Raw genomic sequence first — 20,293 nt, forward strand, 5'->3', positions numbered from 1 at the left:
TGGCCAGGTCGCTTCTGAAAAAGAGCAATATCGCTCAGGGGGCCTTAACTCGAAAAATAAAACATTGTTAAGTTTGAGTTTAACCTCCATAGCCCTTCTAGTTGCATCCTCTTTGTATCTCTTGTCAACGCGTGCGCAACCCATCTAAATAGCCCTTATCTTCCCGGCAATAATTAGTAACTAGCTTCTAATGCTCCGGCTTCTTCAAGCAATGGTGGTGTGCCTATCGGTGAACTCGCTCTTCTACTCTCTCAGGAAGCTCGATGCGTTCATCTACGACGCAGCGGTGCTGAACTACATGGCGGGGAAGGACGAGGGCTGTCGCCTGGTCACCATTGGGAGTGGAAAAGTATTCGTGGCTACGGGATATGGCATTGCCCTGCAGAAGAGTTCCCGTTGGAAAAGAGCCATAGATTTGGCTCTGCTGCAGTTTATCGGTGACGGTAAGACACGTCTTATTCTTGTTTAATAAAATACCTTGAGATGCATTATAATAAATGTCACTATCTAAACAGAGTGATCCATTTGCCATGTGAATATCTAAATTAATGTTACTACATTGACACACGTATATCCCCAACGTTTTGGTTTCGGCTGACACCTAACAATAAAATAAGCACAGAGGCATGGGGAGGTGCGTACTTGGAATTACACCGGGACGACAGAGGGACACTCGGGTTAGAGACATTCTAGCCACGTCGCGTATCGACTGTTGAAAGGGTCGGCGGGCTTGGGCAGGGCTCGTCACAAGCAGGAGCGATAGCCGGTGGGAGAGAATGATTACGGAGTGGCAACCAAAGGAGAGAACGCGCCCAAAGAGGAAACACACCCGCCAGTGGATAAAGGAGCGATTGAATCAGCTCATGTGCAGGTGCCGGGTGGATTTATATATCGTAAGCGCCATGAAAGATTATGATGATAACTTGAGAATGCCTTCATCCAGCAGTGGATGGATCATGGCTGATGATGACGATGGAATGTATGAAAATTGCTCAAGGTAACCTTTGGTAGGTGCTTTGCGGGGGACCATTTTGAGGAGCTATATTTGATGCCAGGGTCAAAGGCCAACACAACTATGGTGTGACTACAAAGATCACCTAACACGAAAGTGTAATCGTGACATTTGGGAAATGTTCTCTGCATAATTGAGTGCAGCGTTGAGGTCACATTTCAAAAGTCCTACGATTGTTTCACTCGATCACTCGGAGATCCCCCGCTCACGAAGTTCATCGCTCGTTCGTTGATATGAATGACCTGACACTGAGTCTGGCCCTGCCCGCCAAGTGGTGCAGCGGTTAGCGTGGGGCAGGGACCTGAGTTTAACACCTGAGTTCACATCCCAGCCACAGCCACATTAACGCCATGATGTGGGGGGGAGGCATCTACTTACCCAGCAGTGAATTGACAGAGGGATTACAATGATGTATTTATGATGATTATTATTACTGTCTGCCATTAATTTCAGGAGGTTGTTGATGTTGGTATTGATGGTGGTGAACGGACTGCGGATTGGGAGTAATCTGGCAGGATCCATGATGAGCAGTCTTGCTCCATGGGTCACTATGATCATAGTTGGTGCGATGGACATGAAATGAATGGATCTGCCATTGATGCTAAGATCAAATGGTTAATGAGCCTAAACTTGCTCTCTCTCAAATTATATAAATAAACACCATGCATATGTTTAACACAGTGCAGAAAAATGTGGAACAGTGTTGTCAATATGTAAAATGATAGGGGTCACACCTAAGAAAAGCTATGGACATATTTTAAAAAGGGGCCGTCCATAAATGACGTCACACACCTGTGGGGGGGGGGGGTCAGACATTTGTGACGATGTGTGACGAGGGGGGGGGGGTTTGAGAAATGTGACGTCACATCAAAATGCGCAACTTAAAATAAATATAGACAACACGTTCTACTTCATTAAATAGACTTTTTAATAAATGTTTTCTCCTACAACATCAGAGTGCAGCGCCACATTAAATACGCACTACAATGACAATAGTTTAAAGCGATTTGAAGCATGTTTTATGGTTTTGGGGTGGGGGGGACAGAGCTTTGTGGCGTCATATTTGAGGGGGGGTCTGACTTTTTATGACGCCGTGTGACGAGGGGGGGGGGTCAAAAATCGTCCAAAATCGTGTGACGTCATTTATGGACGGCCCCAAAGCACGATTTATTTTAGTGCTGCGTCGCGACACAGCAACGCGTGATTCCAACGGTTTGAGCGATCGCTTGAAAAGAGACGAATTACCAGAATAACTGCATCGTCAAACTGGTGACAGGGGGGAAACAACGCTTATTGATTGAACACGGTACTGATAAATGTAAACAAATGTACCTGTAATATCAAGGTTGTGCACGCTCATACATTTTTAATGACTCCTATTAGGCGCACGTGTAAATTTGGCGAGACGCATAAATCCAGGGGGTCACCGCGTCATTAATCAAAAGCGTCACTTTGGCGCCTGAAGTTTGCCTCCTGTTTGGCGAATGACCAGACTTGGCTGTTTTGTCCAGAGCGACATTCCTGTGCTTCAATGTGGACAAAGACAACAACAACAACAAAGACAGGCTCTGGGTGGGGAACACGGCAACATTTGTATTTTAAGGCCGTCAAGCCGAGCATCTCGATTGATGTAAAATTCTAGAACTGTAATGGCGAGGCTTTGACGAGTAGAGTGATGATCCATGATGAGGGTGGCCAACCACGAGAGATGACATTCACCATAATTCACACGGGTGAAGAACATAGCGTATTATCTAGATCATGAGGCGCATTATCCCCCAGCCCCCAGTAATTTTAAGCAAAGGTTGGGGGTAACGTCTGATAATCTGGAAGGCTGATTCTCCATCGCAATACTGTGCAGTGTATGTAGCAGGAGCAAAAACAAACGCAAATGAGATGGTAAGAATAAAAAATACAATCAATAAACCTGGTGACCCAGTTTAACACGGCTTTAGCGACCAATGTTATTCAACGTAAATGTTTTTGCATTGCATCGCATAAATGTGTCGTTAATCCACCACCACCCGACACAGCCAATGAGCAAGGTTTGCCACGTGAACAAAACGTGCCAATTCGTTACCACTTCAGCACGCCGATTGTGTGTTGGAGAGTAAACCCACAACGTTAACAATGTTCAATCTTGATTTGAAGCTTTCGTGACTGCAGGAATCCATACTCTTTGGTCCTTTCGAAACGTCGTGATTGGTTTTATTTTATTTTATTTCTACCTACGTGACTTTACCGAAAGAACCAAAGAGTATGTTTACGATGTGAATACGACGTTTCGTTTGGTGATGACAACGACCAGCTTCGTTACAACCAGCTTGCGCCCCAAGGTTCAATCCTGGTAAATTCGTCTATCCTGATCTCTTAAGTTCTCTCGCGGTGACAAAAAAATTAACCTCAATGGAATCATGACCCAAACTTGTGACAATGCGTCGTATTTCATGGGACCTCCTTTGCCAGTACCAAAATATACTAATAGGGTTTTTCCCCTTTTTTCTGGAAACAAAACTGACACCTTTTGCAAGGAATCATGCTTACATTAACCACAATACTTGCAGTCAAATGCAAACAAAAAACAATACTCTGATAATTTATGCATTGTCTTTGAAACTGATTGGTCACGTGCGCCTTTTGGCGTCATCTGGTCGAACACCATATGAGACTAGGCTCTAAAGAAAGCTGTCTCTGGTGTGGACCAATCAGTTTCAAAGACAATGCATAAATTATCAGAGTATTGTTTTTTGTTTGCATTTGACCGCAAGTATTGTGGTTAATGTAAGCATGATTCCTTGCAAAAGGTGTCAGTTTTGTTGCCAGAAAAAAGGGGAAAGCCCCTATTAGAATGCGTCGTATTGTTAGCATACCAGTGAAGCGTACGGCAGATTATCCGCCCCCACCGACATCATCATCATCGATGTCGTCTTTTGAACGAATAACCCAACACGCGCGCATTGCGGGGTTTTGTTTTTGTTCTCAGCGATTCCCGATGCTGTTCCTCTCTCTCTCTCTCTCTCGTCCCCCGTGTTGTTGCCACGCAGGCGAAATGGACGAACTGGAGATGATCTGGCTGACGGGCATCTGCCACGGCGAGAGGAACGACGTGATGAGCAGCCAGCTGGACATCGACAACATGGCGGGAGTGTTCTACATGCTGCTCGTGGCCATGGGCCTGAGCTTCATCGTCTTCGTGTGCGAACATTTCTTCTACCACGTGGGACGCCACTGCGTGAAGAATAAAGAGAATGACGAGCCGGGCCTCCTCTATTCCATAAGCAGGGTGAGTTTGGGTTTGTTGGTGGGAAGGGTACGAGCCACGCGGAACGTCAGCTGTTGCTGCCCTGCTATCATCGTCATTGTCCAGTTGTTGTCGATTTTCTTTCTTTCTTCTCGCGAAGATGCATAAGTGAATAAGCCATAAACTAATCTTTATCAAACAATTTTAAGTCTTTAGTGTTCAACAACTTTCGGGAGCAAACAACAAAGGCGACCCTTCAATCACCGTGGCAACCGCGGTTCCCTACTGCACGTCACCTGTCCCTGCTGTCCTTTCACAGTGTGCGCTACGACGAGGCACGTTCGCTACGCGCTGTTCCAAATCGGAGTGGTGAGGGGCAAGACGTGAGAGTGTTTAATGCTGAAATATGGTGAAATGTTTTAATATTAAAACCAGCACTGCCAGCGCATTTTCGCGGGGTACACGGCCGGGGTGGAGGGTGGGGGGCAGTGGGGGGGAGGTGACGTCACCACGAGGCTTCACGCTGCACCACCACAAACAACAGCTCAAGGACAATGCACACACACACACACATTTTCTTAAGCATGTTTAAAATAAAGAATAGGTTTTACCCTTTCTGGCAATAACACAGGAGGTGTTAAGATGTCCAAACACCAAACCTTTTGCAAGGCATCAAGTCTGCATTCATCGCACATACTTGCGGCAAAACATGCAAACAAAACATCCTCTGATAATTCACTGTGTAACAAAAAAAATATATATTTTTTTGTTCCTGGGTAGTAAGTGTTATTTCCTAATTGCTAATGCCTCAAAAGTACAGAAAATGGCTATTATTCCCTACAACCTTTGCGTTTGTGACCAGGACAGGGAGATTTCGAAATGTACCTATTTTCAATATGAAAAGGTGTGCATTTGTGTCATTCCTTCACGTAAAATCCTGGTCACAAAAGCAAAGTTTGTGGGGAATAATAGCCATTTTCTCTACTCTTGTGGCATAACCAATTAAAAAATAACACTTACTTTCCAGGAACAAAAATCGTGTTACATAGTCATATAATATATGCATTTGTCTTTGAATCTGGCCTATACCAGAGACATCTTAACACCTGTTTTATTGCCAGAAAGGGGGAAATCTATTAATCTATTTCCATCATTTTCATCCTGGCGAAAAGGTCTCATGGACACGAAGCATGTTTGTTCGAATGTTTTCTCACACGCATGTCTGGTTAATGCAGACTAGATGCTGCCTTTAGATGGGTGTCTATTTAGCGTTTGAACATCATAACACCTCCTGCAGTGTTCTTACCAGAAAGGATGAAGCCTATACTTTGTCGTCATCTTGATACTACCCCCTTAAGCTGGTGACGTCGGGTGACAAGCAGGCATAAAGAATTATGAATTGTCACGATTAGGGTCACAAATGCGATTCAAGGATAGGTTGGGGGTTTGTTTTTCTTTCGTCTCGAGCTTAAGAATCCATTTGATCTTCTAAATATGTTATTTTTACTCCCCACTATTTTATTTCCAGCGCGCTTATCGATATCATGGCAACGCGTAACAAGACGGGAAAATCCATTCAAAGATTTGCTTGGGGAAAGCGACCCAACACTGCTGATGGCCCTGCGAGAGATTTGTTTTACAGAAATGATTTCGTGGCCTCTTTATCTTCCTACAATAAGGGTCATCACTTCCCACTGCTGTTAGCTCAGTGTTTGCCACATAGAAGTCCCACCGATGGTTTACTTCTCAGAGACCTCCAGTTTAGCCATATGAACCGGAAACATACTATGTAATGCTAGTTTTTGTGTGTGTGTGTTTATGCATGTTGAACTTATTTCGCACCGTACGTAGCCAACTGTGCTAATTGGAGGTGCGGGGGAAGGACAACAAACTCAACACAAAAAGCAGCGCAAATCAATTATTTAAAAGTGTGCAGCCCCAGTGGCTCCCTAATATTGGCAGGAAGAGCGTTCCAGGCAGCCGCAGAAGCGCATCTGTTTGCACGTGATGCAGCGGCCGTCTTTGTTCGAGGGCTAGCGAGGATGGTTTATGGGTTGAGACTATCAACTCACTGCACCTGAGATCACGGTTTAATCACGGGTAACTGACACCCGGGGTTCAAACCCAGAGTCTCAGTCGTGTCGGCTCAGCAACCCAGTGAGACTCTCGTGACAACATCCAAAATATATGTCCCTTCTCTATTCCATGAAACCCATGTTTACTGTATATGGAATGGAAAGCTACTAAAAAAATTAGCTCGCTCACAAAAGGTGTTTCTCCGAATGCCACTGAGGAATCTACAGAAAGCCACCTGGGTAGCAGCACAATCAGGGATCTCACGTCGCTGAGTGTTGGCGTGAGACCAGGCAAAACAAACAATCCTCCAGCGCTACTGAAGACGCGTGCCACCGGATCTATTGCAGGAAAAGTGAGACTTCCAGACGAGGCAACAGCTCTGGAGCATCGTGTGATGTGCAAACATTCGACGGTGCAAGGAAACTAACGGGCGGCAATATCCGATTGGATTTCTGCTATCGATTCCACCGATCCACAGCCTCCTTCGTCGCCGCCTGGCAATTAGCGGTGTCATGAGTGATTCTGCTGAGGACGGCAGTAGGGGTGGCAGTGGCATTCTTATTGGCTCTGTTACGGTGCCATGTAGCAATGCATTCTCAAACCAGCGATTTTGATTAATTATTACAATTCAGCATCGCAATTCAAATCAAGAATATTTTTTTGTTCTCTTATATTTTTTATTCTTTCCAATTGTTCTGCCTCGTACAGTCAGGTATTTGTGCCATTAACATGTAAACTATTTAAATTAAACTATTTTTTTTATTTTACCAGGTAAGGCCCTCTGAGCTATTTAGCTCTTTTTCAGAAGCGATCTGGCCACAAATGATATCTTAATGCAGTGGCTTATCATGTGGAAATGTATAGCAACCAAATACTCTAAATGCATGTTTATAAATATGGAGGGAAAAACTGAAGGACCCCGACAAAAATCCACGTGACCACGAGGAAAACATGAAAACTCAAAATATACAGGTGTCAAAGGTCGGGATCTAACCCACGACCTCCTGTATATATAATTTGTGTTACATCTGTGTCCATTGTAAATAATTGATACTCACGTACGCGCACACACACACACACACATCCGTAATTCGATGGCTACGTCGGAACAGTGTGAATACATTGTAATTGTGCGGATCAATGCATCGTCACGCGTTGACCGCGCACGGTGATGGAAGAGAGACGGCTGAAAATGCACGCTTCCTCAAACCTCCTCGCGTTGGCCTCAGATGGGGGAACGAGCGAGCGCGCGAACAGGGCGAGCCTCTGGCAGAGGAGAACGAGCGAAAAAAAACGAAGCTTTTATTATCCCAGCAGGGAGCCACGTTAGTTCCGCGTGAGAGATCACAATCGGAGGAGGGGAAACGTGTAGAGATTATCGCAGGTTTGTCAAGATACGGGCGGCCGCAACAAAACAGGACCGCCGCTCGCCAATGTTGGATGCTCGCACGGCACAATGAACCGTGGCTCGTGATCCGCGGTGAATTTAAATTTTTATGACTTCTGCAGGGGCAGCTAGGGGGTTGCGCACGTTTTGATGCATTAACTCTTTTGAGTCGAGAATTAATTTGGGGGTCAGCGCATTGCGCGTAGGGCCAAGCATCCTGACCGAAATCCCGACAATTGTTTCCTAGGCCAAGGATGCGAATATAAAACAAGCTGATACATGCTCTCAAATTGGGTTCAATTACTGCCCACGCAGCTCAGTTTATTTAGTCGTATTTAGGCATGCTGTTCACAGTGCAGCAGAGTGGAGTGTGACTGGATGATTCAATATTGATATACTTGAGGGCAGGCCGTCCTACAGACAAGGTGATGCAACACATACGTGTCTCTCACCTGACCCTCACTCCACTCCACTCACCATTAACCAGATATTGACACGAAGTAGACACTAACCACTCAGTAGGAGATCAAATACTCATATACGACTCACCAGACAGTCACCAGCCACTCTCCACTCACCCAATAACCGCTCACCTATTACCATCCATAGTATATACCGTACGCTGTGTAATAAGAACCTGGAGTCCATCAATGATGATCATGTGGTCATGGTTTTTAGATCTAGATCAAAGGTCATAGGTCACACAGAGCTCATCTTCAATACCAGAAGTTCCTGGATTATTAAGATTCACTGTAAGGGGCCATCCCAAATGCGTAGCTTGCATATGGGCGGTCTACTGACAATGTTTGCATAGGAAACGGGGGGGGGAGGGGTGAAGCCTGATAATAATGTGTCTACATTGGCCTTCGAATGAGTTAGATCGTCCGGCGGTGGACCATCTGTTTGCTTAAACACGTTAATATTAATAATCATTGATCGTTTCTGCGTGGATTAAATATCGGCCGTTCTATAGGATTGGGGGGGGGGGGGTGCATCGAGTGAACGTACGCAGGTGGCGGGGGGGCATAAAAAGTCCGCGTGCGTACAGAGAGGGGGGGAGGGCTCAAGTTTTGACAGATTTTTGCGTACCTACTAAATGGATGGCCCCTTATTGCTAAGGGCTCCAACAACCAAACGTGAAGGAACTTATCAAAGATTTCAATCAAGTTGGAGAAAGATTCCAAGCGGACCTGTGTGACCCCCCAGCTTTTGAACTAGCGCAAAGGTCATAGGTCGCACATATTTCATCTTCAAAATCGTAGTTCCCTATTCCAGTGTGGTGAGAATGAGGCCTCACTGCACTTCGATAATCACTCAAGTAAATGCTGTGACTGACACTGACGAATGAATGAAGCTATTTGAGAACAAAATGGGAGGGTTTATCCACAAATCTGGCTATCGCCTTATGAAGCTAGCTGTAATTACTGGCAAAACGTTTATTCTCCAACACACCGGTGTGCTGCACTAGTAACGAATTGGCATGTTCTGTTTACGTGACAAATTTTACTAATTGGCTGTGTCGGGTAGTGGCGGGTTTAACGACACATTTATATTTAGGCGATCTAACCCAAAAAAAACTAACATGATTTAAGCTGTTCACCATGCATATAGATTGGTGACAAACTGTGACTGCCGATTTTTATGAAAATCATTTCTATGACTTCTGCCTATAGCCACGGGAATACAAACCGCGCAGTGGGTGGAAACTTGATCAGCACTTTCACGGTTTTTACATTCTGCATGGGCAGAATTAAATGTGCAAATGAAATTTTGCATAAAGTGTTAATTCGCTAAAATAACAGGTCTAAAGAGGCATAACTAAGGTGTACGTGGATGGCACCTCGGTAAATATACAGTAGCATCTGAGGAAACTTACAACAGCACTGATGATAGAAAAAGACTCAACCAACTCGTCATTAACACCGCGGCCTTAAAAAGGAAAAAATATATAAAATAGGCGACATTTTCGGACAATGATCCTTCTTCATAGCACATCTATGTGCTATGAAGAAGGGGCATTTTCCTTTGAAGGCGGATTTATTGATCAATGTGTTGGGTTTTGTTGTTGTTAATTGTGCTTGTGCACAACTGCCAACACAGCAGCATCAGCATCGTAAATTTCGTTTTTCCCGTCGATGGCCTTTTGGCTGGCCATTTTAGAGGTCCTCCAAGCATCCATCAGATAGATCACGTGGAACAGCGGGCAGAATTAAGAGCGGCGGCTTATGTTGTGCTGATAAAGAGGGCAACACCTGGCCGAGCTGGCAACCGCTGAGACCCCCGTGGGTTGAACCTGGGCAGCTGCCCATGAATAAAGTGGATGCTCAAGCGTAGTGAGTGGTTTTTTTTGGGTTTCAGCCTGGTCGCGAGCGGCTTTATGAAACAAAAAAAAACTCGTTGAATGTGATTTAATTTAGATAAATTTCCGCTTTCGCTTTGAGAATACTGTGGTAGAATTTAAATAACATTGAAGGGGCGGAGGGTAGGGAACTAAAATAATAATACAAAGATAAATGGTACTACTGCAATGAACTCAACTAACCTATGGAGCCTGATTATTCCGCAGATCTCTGTGCGAACACGATTGTGGGGCTAGTCGTGCAGTGGAAGCCATGTCACCCCAGCATTCCTGCTAAATTTAGCCCAGTTGGTTATTCCTTGCCTCTACCCACTGAGCTGTGCAACAAGATGGCAAGTGCGGTGCTGCTACAGGGAGAGAGAGAGCGCGTGCGCGCGCCCGGCTAATTGCGGCCATGCGCGCACAATCGGCGAGCTGCTGCTCCTAAACGCTCGGCCGCTTGGCCCTGCCGGGCGTACGACCGCCGGGGCTAACGAAGTGCACGCGGCTCAGATCGGACGCAGCGCGAAAGCCACGGCGATGGGTGGAATGACTCGAAGGAGACAAACGCTCGCCGCTCCTCCACTCTGCCGCCGCCGCCGCCGCTGCCACAGGGCGGTGTTTATCCGGTCACATTCCTCCGGCAAACGGTCGCAAGCGCAAATGCAGACAGCCTTCTTCATTTCGTGCAAACGGTTGCTGTTGTCCGAATCTCCGAAATACGCTTTGACCTCAGTGTATTTTGGAAATTTTTATGCGCGGCCTCTTGTAAAAGGGTGCCATGGTGACGAGGTGTTAACTACCACACTCGGTATACAAGAGGTCGTGGGTTCGATCCCGATCTTGACGCCTGTATATTTGGAGTTAGCATGTTCTCCCCGTGGTCGTGTGGATTCTTGTCCGGGTCCTCCGGTTTTTCGCTCTCCATTTAGAACCTTGTGTCTCGAGTATTTTTCTGCTATACATTTCCACATGATGATAAGCCACTTCGTTGAGCTATCATTTGTGGCCAGGTCGCTTCTATAAAAAGAGCTACATAGCCCAGTGGACCTTACCTGGTAAATAAAAAAAAATGTTGAAATAGTTAATAGTATGGTTCGTCAAGCGCGTACATTTTAATGTAAAAACATCATCCGCAAGCACTGTGCCACTATGGGGGAAAGTGGTGGCGTGGCGATTGGCACGCTGTGCTGTTAATCGGATAACCCGAGTTCGATTCCTGCCCGTCGCTAACATCAGTTTTTTGCCAATATCCACTGACCAACCTGGTGAAGTTTGGTCAAGCAACCCCCATGACCAGCGATGCATAGGAGAGGTCTTCATACAACAGTCGCTTGATGAAGGGCTGTAAATTATATAACACTATGTAACACGATTTTTGTTCCTAGGTAGTAAGTGTTATTTTCTAATTGCTTATGCCTCAAAATAATTTTTAAAATGGCTGTTATTCCCCACAAACTTTGCTTTTGTGACCAGGACTTTACGTGAAGGAATGACACAAATGCACACGTTTTCTCATTGAAAATAGCTACATTTCCAAATATCACAGTCCTGGTCAGAAAAGCAAAGTTTGTGGGGAATAATAGCCATTTTCTGTACTTTTGAGGCATAAGCAATTAGGAAATAACACTTACTCCCCAGGAACAAAAAATAAATGTATTTGTTACAAAGTTAATTATTTTATTATGAACCGCGTGCCATGTCAAAGTTTATAGACGCTTGTAATTGCTAACTTTCATTGGAAACAATGAAATATCAACGGCACTCACAGCAACATAGCCGGTTACCCCATTGCTGTATTGGCATATCATAACGTATGTAAACTGATCACAAAGACACGAACATACCGACCAGATTACTTTTGCCCTTTAAAATACCTGGTAGAAAAGTGTGTGTCTTGTAACCTGGAGAATATGATATCAGTAGGGCCGTCCAAAGTGGGGTGGGGGGCCCCCGACGCTTTCAGACTGAAACCCAACATATTAAATCTGACACCGTGACGTAGATGCGTGAGGCCCCCCAAAGCGTGGGGCCTGGGGCTGTCGCCAAGATTTGCCGTTACCCAAGGGACGGCTTTGGGTAACAGTGGAAGAGGCATCAGGAGACTTGGTTTAGATCTCCCAATTTGCATGGGCAGACGACAGCAGTCTGGGCACAGATTCTGAGGTATTGCTGGCTCTAGCCTGGATGAAGATAAGATTTAGTTTTTTTACTTTTTACAAAAATGATGGCAAGTTTATTTCTCCTGAGACTGAACATTTCCCTGTAATTTTTCGTGAGAGCGATGGGGAAGGTGCCTGTGAAGATGTTCACGTTTACCGATTTTCATCTCCGCTTGTCTCCAGTCTTCGTGCAGCATCAAACAGTCCTTGTGAGATATATATATATATACACCGTGTATGGCGGTGTCGCATATAGCACTGGCATTTTTGACAAGTGCGTCGTGATTTCTTCAACATGTTTTTTTTTCACCGAGCGTTTAAACCGATTGCGCACTCTTACAAATGAATTACGGTAAATTGTTGTGTTCCTTTTCTTCGCGTGTCTCTGCAGGAATTGTACAGCTGCATTTACGGAATTGAAATTTCCAATCGAAAGAAATACATGCAGTCGCCGAAAAAGCGCGTGATGGACACAAACTCGAGCATCGTGAGGTTACTGAAAACCGCGCGAAGCATGGCCAACCTGACTCACATCAACGGGAGCAATTCCACTCCTCACCGCAGCAGCAGCAACAACAACGAACGGGCACCCCAACCGACCCACGGCATGAACGGGCCCTACCACAGAACGTCGATAAATAACTCGGTCCTGTACAACCACAACCCGTCTTCGCACCGCTCCAGCCTGCGGGAGACGAGCTTTCACGAGAGCGACAACACGTCGCAGTACCGCTCCAACGCGAGGCTGTCGTCGCGCGGTTCCTTTTCCCTGAAGGAGCAGGAGCAGGTCCACCCCTCCGTCCGGGCAAACTCGGTCAACACGACGATCCACGAGTTTGGCGAGGCGGAGCGCAACATGGCGAGGTCTCGCCACGCCTCCGAGAGGCCCCGGGACCTGGCCCCGGGGCTGCGGGGCATGCGCAGGAGCGCGTCCCATGCCTACATCGCGTCGCAGAAAATGTACAAAAACGGATCGGAGCTCGGCAGGGGCTACGTGTCGGACCTAGAAGACATACGGGAGCACAGCCCCATCCTGAGGCACGACGCCTACAGGGAGAAGAACGTCCCCTACAGAAAGTTTGATCGGAACCTGCGCGACGGTGGCCGACTCCCGGGACGGTTCTCGCTCAAGGAGAAAGAACTCTACGGAATGCCGCCCCAGCGTATAATGACCAAATATGCATCCATGGACTGGAAAGACCCAAAGATATTCACCCGCGATGCCCCCAACGTCCTGGAACCGGCGGCGGCGAAGAAGAGGTCACTGTTCAAGCGAAGCGACAGCTTCGCCGAGCACGAGGCCACTATGCGTTCTACCTCCTCCATCGGATCGTACTTCCCGCAGCACGAGGAGTGCAGCGGCTGCAGGACGAAATGCCACGAGATCGCGCCGATGAGCGTGCATCAGGGGGAGCCGGCTCACCCGTCCCGGAGCTGCCCGGGCCACTCCAAGTGGTACGGCAACGCGCACGGCGGCGCGCGTCACCAGTGCGTCGGCTGCAAGTGCCCCGGCATCGCAGCCGACAAGAAGGCCGCGGCGGACCACGGGGAGCGCTACATCGCGGAGCGGCAGAAGCGGGCGCGCGGCGACGACGAGTGCTCCTTCAGCTCGTTCTCGTCGCACAACGTGCACAGCGCGCCGCCCAAGGAGTCCCACCACAAGCACGGCTACGCGCCCGAGTACGACAAGCCGGCGGAGATGTACTCCTCCTCCTCGGCCGCCGCGGCCAAGGGCGACTTTGCGGAGGGGAAGTTCGGCGACACCGACGGCGCCGAGTCGGTGCGGACGGTGCACTGCTACCGGCCGGGCAACTCCAGCGACGCGGAGGCGGGGCTGCAGCAGGGCCGCCACCAGCCGCCCGAGTGCCAGCCGCACAAGGCGTTTGCGGATTCGTACCCCGAGTCCCTGAGCTCGTCCTACACCGACCGGGGCTACTTGAACACGACTAACTTCGGTCGACGGGCGGCCGCCGCTGATCAAGCACACAACAGACACTTCCCTCCCATCAATAAATCAGAGGGCATGGCCTGGGTTCAAAAACACAACTCAGCAGAAGAAATTCAACTTTGTAATCAAGACACAGTTGCCAAAATGCCTTATTTTCTAAGCAAGACTGATGGGTGGACAGTGCCACGACCCATCAATAGTACTTGCATTAGAAGGGTCTACAGCAAGCTGCCAAGTGTGGAATCAGAAGTCTGAAACTTGGTGTACATATATAATTTATACAGTGCTGTAATCTGCTGTACAAGAATACCTGTGAATATTTAACATTAATATTGTACATAAATGAAATGTTCAATTTTGCACTTAAATGCTTCCGTCTTGGCACTCTTCTTTATACAATCTGCATGGTTTATTGGTGACTTTTCACTTGAAAAATTAACTGTTCTAGTTTAAAACATTATTATAATTATTTCCTAAAGTAGATTGTCATCGACATATGTATACAATGTGTGGAGTTTGTATAAAATAAAAAGGGTAGATAAAAAAAACGTTCCAAAAAAAGTAATTTGCATGGAAAATACCACATTTTTCTGTGGAAAGCAATAGGAAGCATGAAGTCGACGACTTCTGAGAGGCGGTACAGCAAACTGCTCTCGTGCGACGTGGCAAATTTACAATAAGCCATATAAACCATCGTAACGTTCATTTTCTCATTACTCAAATTATCTTGAAGCGACGTGAGCAAATTTCGGGCTAAAATTTATACACATTTTAAAAAGGCTAAAAAATCCTCGCCGCGCATTTCTATCAAAGTTGACGGCGCTTGGCACAAACCCGTCATTTGGCACCGCGTTCCCACGCGACAAGGGGTAGAGAGGAGAATCGACGGAAGACACGGTGCCGTGCTGACGTCTAACGGAGAACGGTTCCTCGTACAGTATGTACTGCCTTAAAACGTTAACATTCACCTACCCAAGTACATATTATTATTATTATGATTTTAATTATGAAACATATCAAATGAGAGCGACTAATTTGATATTTATTTTGGTAAGGCGTTGTCACGTGTTCAAAAAAAGAAGTATCCGCAGATGAATGTGCAGATTTCCTTGCTCACTGCATCACAGGTTGATCAATTCCAGGGTTCAATGTAAAGTATTGTTTAAAGCCATATAAACCTTTCAGTGCACCTCCAATGAGTTCCCTCCACATTTTGTGTGCTTGTAAATATCTCTCTCTCCATACAAACCCTATACGTACAACCTTTTTGTAAGATAAATACCCTTGTCGTTATATATACACACACACTCACACACCATTTTTAATGTGACAGGGTAAATACAATACAATTCTGTTTAATTGTACCGTAGCAAATCGTTTTACATTCAAATAGGTAAAGAGGGCTAAATATTTAGTAGGAGATTATGCTTTTCCATTTTTCCATACACGGTGTTAGATAGTAGCCATTGTGTTATTTATTTATTTGCAGTTAACACACATACTATGTGCATGCATTTTTACCTTCTACATTTTTGTAGCAAAATAATATAAATTATCGCATTTACCTTTACAATAGTTTGCAGTTCGTAGAGCTACATGTGCTTTGTTTTGTATGGCTGCAACCGAATGGCCCCACAACTTGAGGTCACTTCGTCACTCAAGTCCCGCGGTGTGGGATTTTGGGCGTCATTTCATGGAGGTTTATGGTGCAAGGGATGCATTTCCACGCACGCCACATTCGAAGCCATCAGGTGTAAAATACTGCGTGTGAAACATTCCTTGCTTAGCGTTCGCCAGTGATCTTTTTTCAACGGAAGGCGTGTATAATATATAACTATATCAACAAGTTAGAAGTTTACACTAATTAACGCATTGCTCATTCATCATTTTACTTCTTTTCACTGCCGGTTTGAAGATTTTCATCCATCGTGTCTACACATGGCAATATTATAACCGAAGCTATAAAACCTACAAATCTAACAAATCCTTTCCGATAATAAAAATGGGTTCGTGGTCGTGTGGTTTTAGCCAATATCACAAGTTAGTATATGGAAGATGGATTCAATATTTAGGTGTGACACGGTTTTTATAATAAGAGTAATGTTGTTTTATTATTAATCAACATCTGCAATGTGCTCAAGATCCCTTGTTGTTTAACCTACATGTATTAAAATTTTACCACATTTACTTGAAACTGCTTATTTTGACCGAATAAATTTCATGAATTTAAAATCAACGCTGAGACTCTGCTTGATTTTTCCAACGCATGCTGCTGCTGCACCCGGCAGCCCGGGTTTGACTCCCAGCCATGGTCTATAGGCAGGGGTCAGCATCTCAAAATAACAAGAAGAGCTATCTTTTTTTCCGTGGAATTCGGTAAAATATAACTCAATATTTCAAAAGCCACAATGCACGTGAATAACGTCACGAAGCAGTCGATGAAGAGCCTCATGCAGCTCTGGAGCTGCATGTTAGCCGACCCCTGGGCTAAAGTGTCTCCATAACATCAGTGGCGAGTGATATATGAACCAATTCTGAACCCCTAACCCTTCACAAACCCTCACCGATGGTTATGGTGAAGTATGTAATTGAGATGATTTTAATCCAGCGTTGAAATGCCTGAAGGCTGTAAATTATGAGTACCAGTATCACTCGTAAAGGAACTATTTCTGTAGTTGAGTGCTTTTGACAGACATTTGGATTACTGTATTAATTTTAACTTTCTAATCTGCTTTATTCTGAACCCTTTAATCCAATCTCCTGTGAAATGCATCGCTACTTGACAATTCTTCATTATTATTCAGTGGCTGTGTTAAATAATTTTGTGCTAATAACCACGACTTTCTTTGCCTAATTAATGATCCTCAAGAAAATGAAGCCAAGCATTTCTGCGATTACAAAAACAAAACCTAGAAATGCCTAAAAGTGCACAACGTGTAATGGGTGCTGGACTTCACAAGTTACGCTTGTTTAATAGGACAAATGCATCAGCAGACGCTACTCAAAAGTGATTGTTTTAGTGGAAGCTGCAATGGCAGTGGCGGCTGGTGGTAACGAGGTTTTTTTAAAATATAAAATAAATTTTTTGGTGATGACATTGGAACGGGTGGGGGGTGAGGGAGACAGAAATAGAAAGATGTACATTAGAGAATACACGCACATCAAAGGCATCGTTTCAACCGTTGATAAAAGTGCGTCGTTCTGTGCGCGTACAGCTTCCTGGCGGCTCGATCCCACTCATCACTACACATTGATGAGATGAGAAACTGGGGTCATTAAACCATGGATCCGACGAGACCAGATCCTTGGTGGCAATTCCTACAATCGCTTTCACCCGACAGAGGATGGGAGAGTGCCTGGAAGCTCACCAAATCAACCGTCGCCTCTCTCCTTTTAGCTCAATCATTTGGGCAAACACACCCCTAAAGGTTGGCATTTAAAGGATTAATCTGACACCAATGGATGGAGGCGGAAGTGCGAACGGTCGAGGGGATTACTTGACCCCGATCTGCGGCCACATTCAAAATGTAAAGGCCAAGTATGACATCGCCAGCCATGGGGTTGTTGTTTTCAAAGATATATATTTTACATGAAGGCATGCGATCTTTTCTCCCTCCCCCAAAATCCAGTTGTCAGAGCCCACGCGCTTTAAAAAAAAAACGTAATTCTTCAATAAATCACGAGTCATTCATAAGCCCTTACTTGAATGCAACGGTAATCCTAGAGCGCAGAAATTATCCTCTGCTATCCTCGCCTCCTGACGGCAGATGACGAGTGGTAGAGAGAGGAGCCTCCCCTCGAAGGGATATCATCTGGGTCCCCTTTGTCGCAATTTTTGTTCTTCAAATTTCGAATGCGCACGTGCGGAGCTTGGCAAGAAGCAAGCGTGGCAATGGACGCCCGCCGTGCGAGAATCCGAGGATGTCCCCAATTTTCCCGTCGGAGATTATTCGGTGCCGCTGCGACTGGCAATAACATAAAGTCAACACATTGGTCAATACCACCGTGGCCTTAAAAATGAAAGTATGTATTAATGTGTTTTTTTTACTTACAGTATTGTAATTCCCCTTAAGGCGGTGTTATTGGCGAATGCGTTTATCGATTTCGTTATCTTTGGAATATCGCTCTCCTTTGCCGCAGAAACCTGTCTCCTAAACCTCGTAAGGGGTTGATTAATTGACTAAATCTCACAACAGTCCACGTCATTCGCGAAATCAGTCCGGTATTGTGGTTCATTTGTGGCAAGCACTTTGTGGTTAAAACATAAAACGTAATCTCCATCCCGTGTCAATCATGGCGGTTATTTGACCCTACTTCACCACAGGCCGACTATGTATATATTTTTTAAATAAAACTTGAAGGAGCACCAAACACTGGGTCTTGGCAATTGGTCGCGGCTTATAATGATGCCTCTGGTGTCACCTGTAGTGTGTGACAGGTGAACGTGTCAGGGCCATGGTGTCACCTGTAGTGTGTCTATGGCAGCATATAGTACGGGGTAGACCCGTGTGATGTAAGGGAAAAAAGTTTAGCTGGAAGCATATCATATTTTTTGCGACATAGAATTGTAATGTATTACTTACTGTTAGTAGCTCAGCTTATTGGAGAGTATATTTAGTATACTGATGATACTATGTAGTTTATACTTTAGTTTTTTACGTGGTTTAGTTACTGCAGCTACATACTATTAACATTCCTTACCTTCATTAATGCTACCCCTATCCCCTCCCTTTGATGCTGCTAATCCTGCATAATGTACGGGCATAATGACTTTGAAACCCCCCGCCCACTCCTACGCATTTCACAAGAAGTACTAATCACATACCTGCATTTCCCATAAATATGCTAAATTCCTCTTGATATGCAAATTATTTTGTCAAGGCGCCCTTCCCCCCTTCCAACCCAGCTTAAATATACGCTCCAAGCGTGGTGGTGTTTCATTCAGACGCTGTCTCCCCGAAAGACCTGGTCTTCACCTGACGGCTGCTTGCGTTGTGGCCGAAACGTCGTGAGAATTATTTTATTGGTTTATTTTTATTATTTTATTATTTCCCTTCTACGTGACTTTACCGAAAGAACCAAGAAGATGAATCCCTGCAGTCACGAAAGCTTTAAATCGAAATTTAAGTCAATGTAAATTAACCTTTGACAAAGTTTCAAGTTTATTTTGTTTAACCACGCGAGAACTCAAAGAGACCTGGATAAGTCCAAGTTGCAAGAGCGACCTAATGCCTTAAGTCTGCCAACAGCAGGCGATGCCCACTGTGTACAATCCCAATTTAGTCATGAGTGGATAAATTTCGTATTTGGCGCATTTGAACAGCGATGCCAACACGCAATAGACCCAAGTCTTGCGAATGACGTCAGATGATCTCTCACGTCCAATGCGAAGCAGAGACCTCGTGTTATTACGGATATTACTCCCGCAGTATTAACCAGGGTAAGCCGCTGGAGCCGCACCGTGAAACCTCGACAACAAGCGGGGGAAACTCGGAACCGTTAGGCCATGGCACTAACCAATCAAGTCGGGACATATCAAAAACCACTCAATTCCAGAAGCGTTATCCACAGCGTCTTCTTTTATTACGAAGTTTCGTTTAATAAAAAAAAGCACTTGGAGACGCGCATTCGTTTTTTTTTCCCATCCACCAGAGACCCTTCTCGTGTCAGTCCACAGCGTGCACCCTCATACACCTGTGCCATCGCAACAAAAAAGGTGGCAAGTACACACTTACAGTAAAAGCTATGATCAGCATCGCGTAAAGCAATTGTGAGCAGCAACCTTCCCAGCGTCAGTCTTTATCATCATCATCATAAAAATGCAGTGCCCAAAAAAACCCTTAAAAAAAGAGAGAAAAAGTTGCAATAAAGGACGCAGATGTTTGGGTTGGCGGGTGGCGCCGCAGTCCAGACAATCTCGGCAGCGACTTCTGCCGTGGAGAAGCTCTCGCCGAGGTCACACAAGTCGTGCCGGGGCGGGCGGGCGGACGGCCTCCTCCTGCCACGTCGGCGCATGGCCCTCGGGCTGACGTGCGTAGCTGCCCCCCCGGGGCACCGTCCACGCGCGCGACACCGCAGACAACTCAAACCACCCCCCCCCCGCCGACGCCGGAGACGTCGTCGCGCTTC

At 45.7% G+C, this 20,293-nt stretch overlaps 1 protein-coding gene across 1 annotated transcript in view; it reads left to right on the forward strand.

Annotated features, from left to right (window-relative positions):
* Nucleotides 1-16,355, forward strand: part of LOC144718556 (glutamate receptor ionotropic, NMDA 2C-like) — a 61,836-nt gene extending 45,481 nt beyond the window's left edge. Inside the window, exons 11-13 of the mRNA XM_078593926.1 lie at nucleotides 256-443; nucleotides 4,057-4,295; nucleotides 12,608-16,355. Of these exons, the coding sequence (XP_078450052.1) occupies nucleotides 256-443; nucleotides 4,057-4,295; nucleotides 12,608-14,419 (2,239 nt within the window). The 3' untranslated portion in view covers nucleotides 14,420-16,355. The remainder of the gene's footprint in view (nucleotides 1-255; nucleotides 444-4,056; nucleotides 4,296-12,607) is intronic.
* Nucleotides 16,356-20,293: the final 3,938 nt, after the last annotated feature.

This window comes from Lampetra planeri, chromosome 5, assembly GCF_965212315.1.
Source record: "Lampetra planeri chromosome 5, kcLamPlan1.2.h2, whole genome shotgun sequence".
Classification (NCBI taxonomy): domain Eukaryota; kingdom Metazoa; phylum Chordata; class Hyperoartia; order Petromyzontiformes; family Petromyzontidae; genus Lampetra; species Lampetra planeri.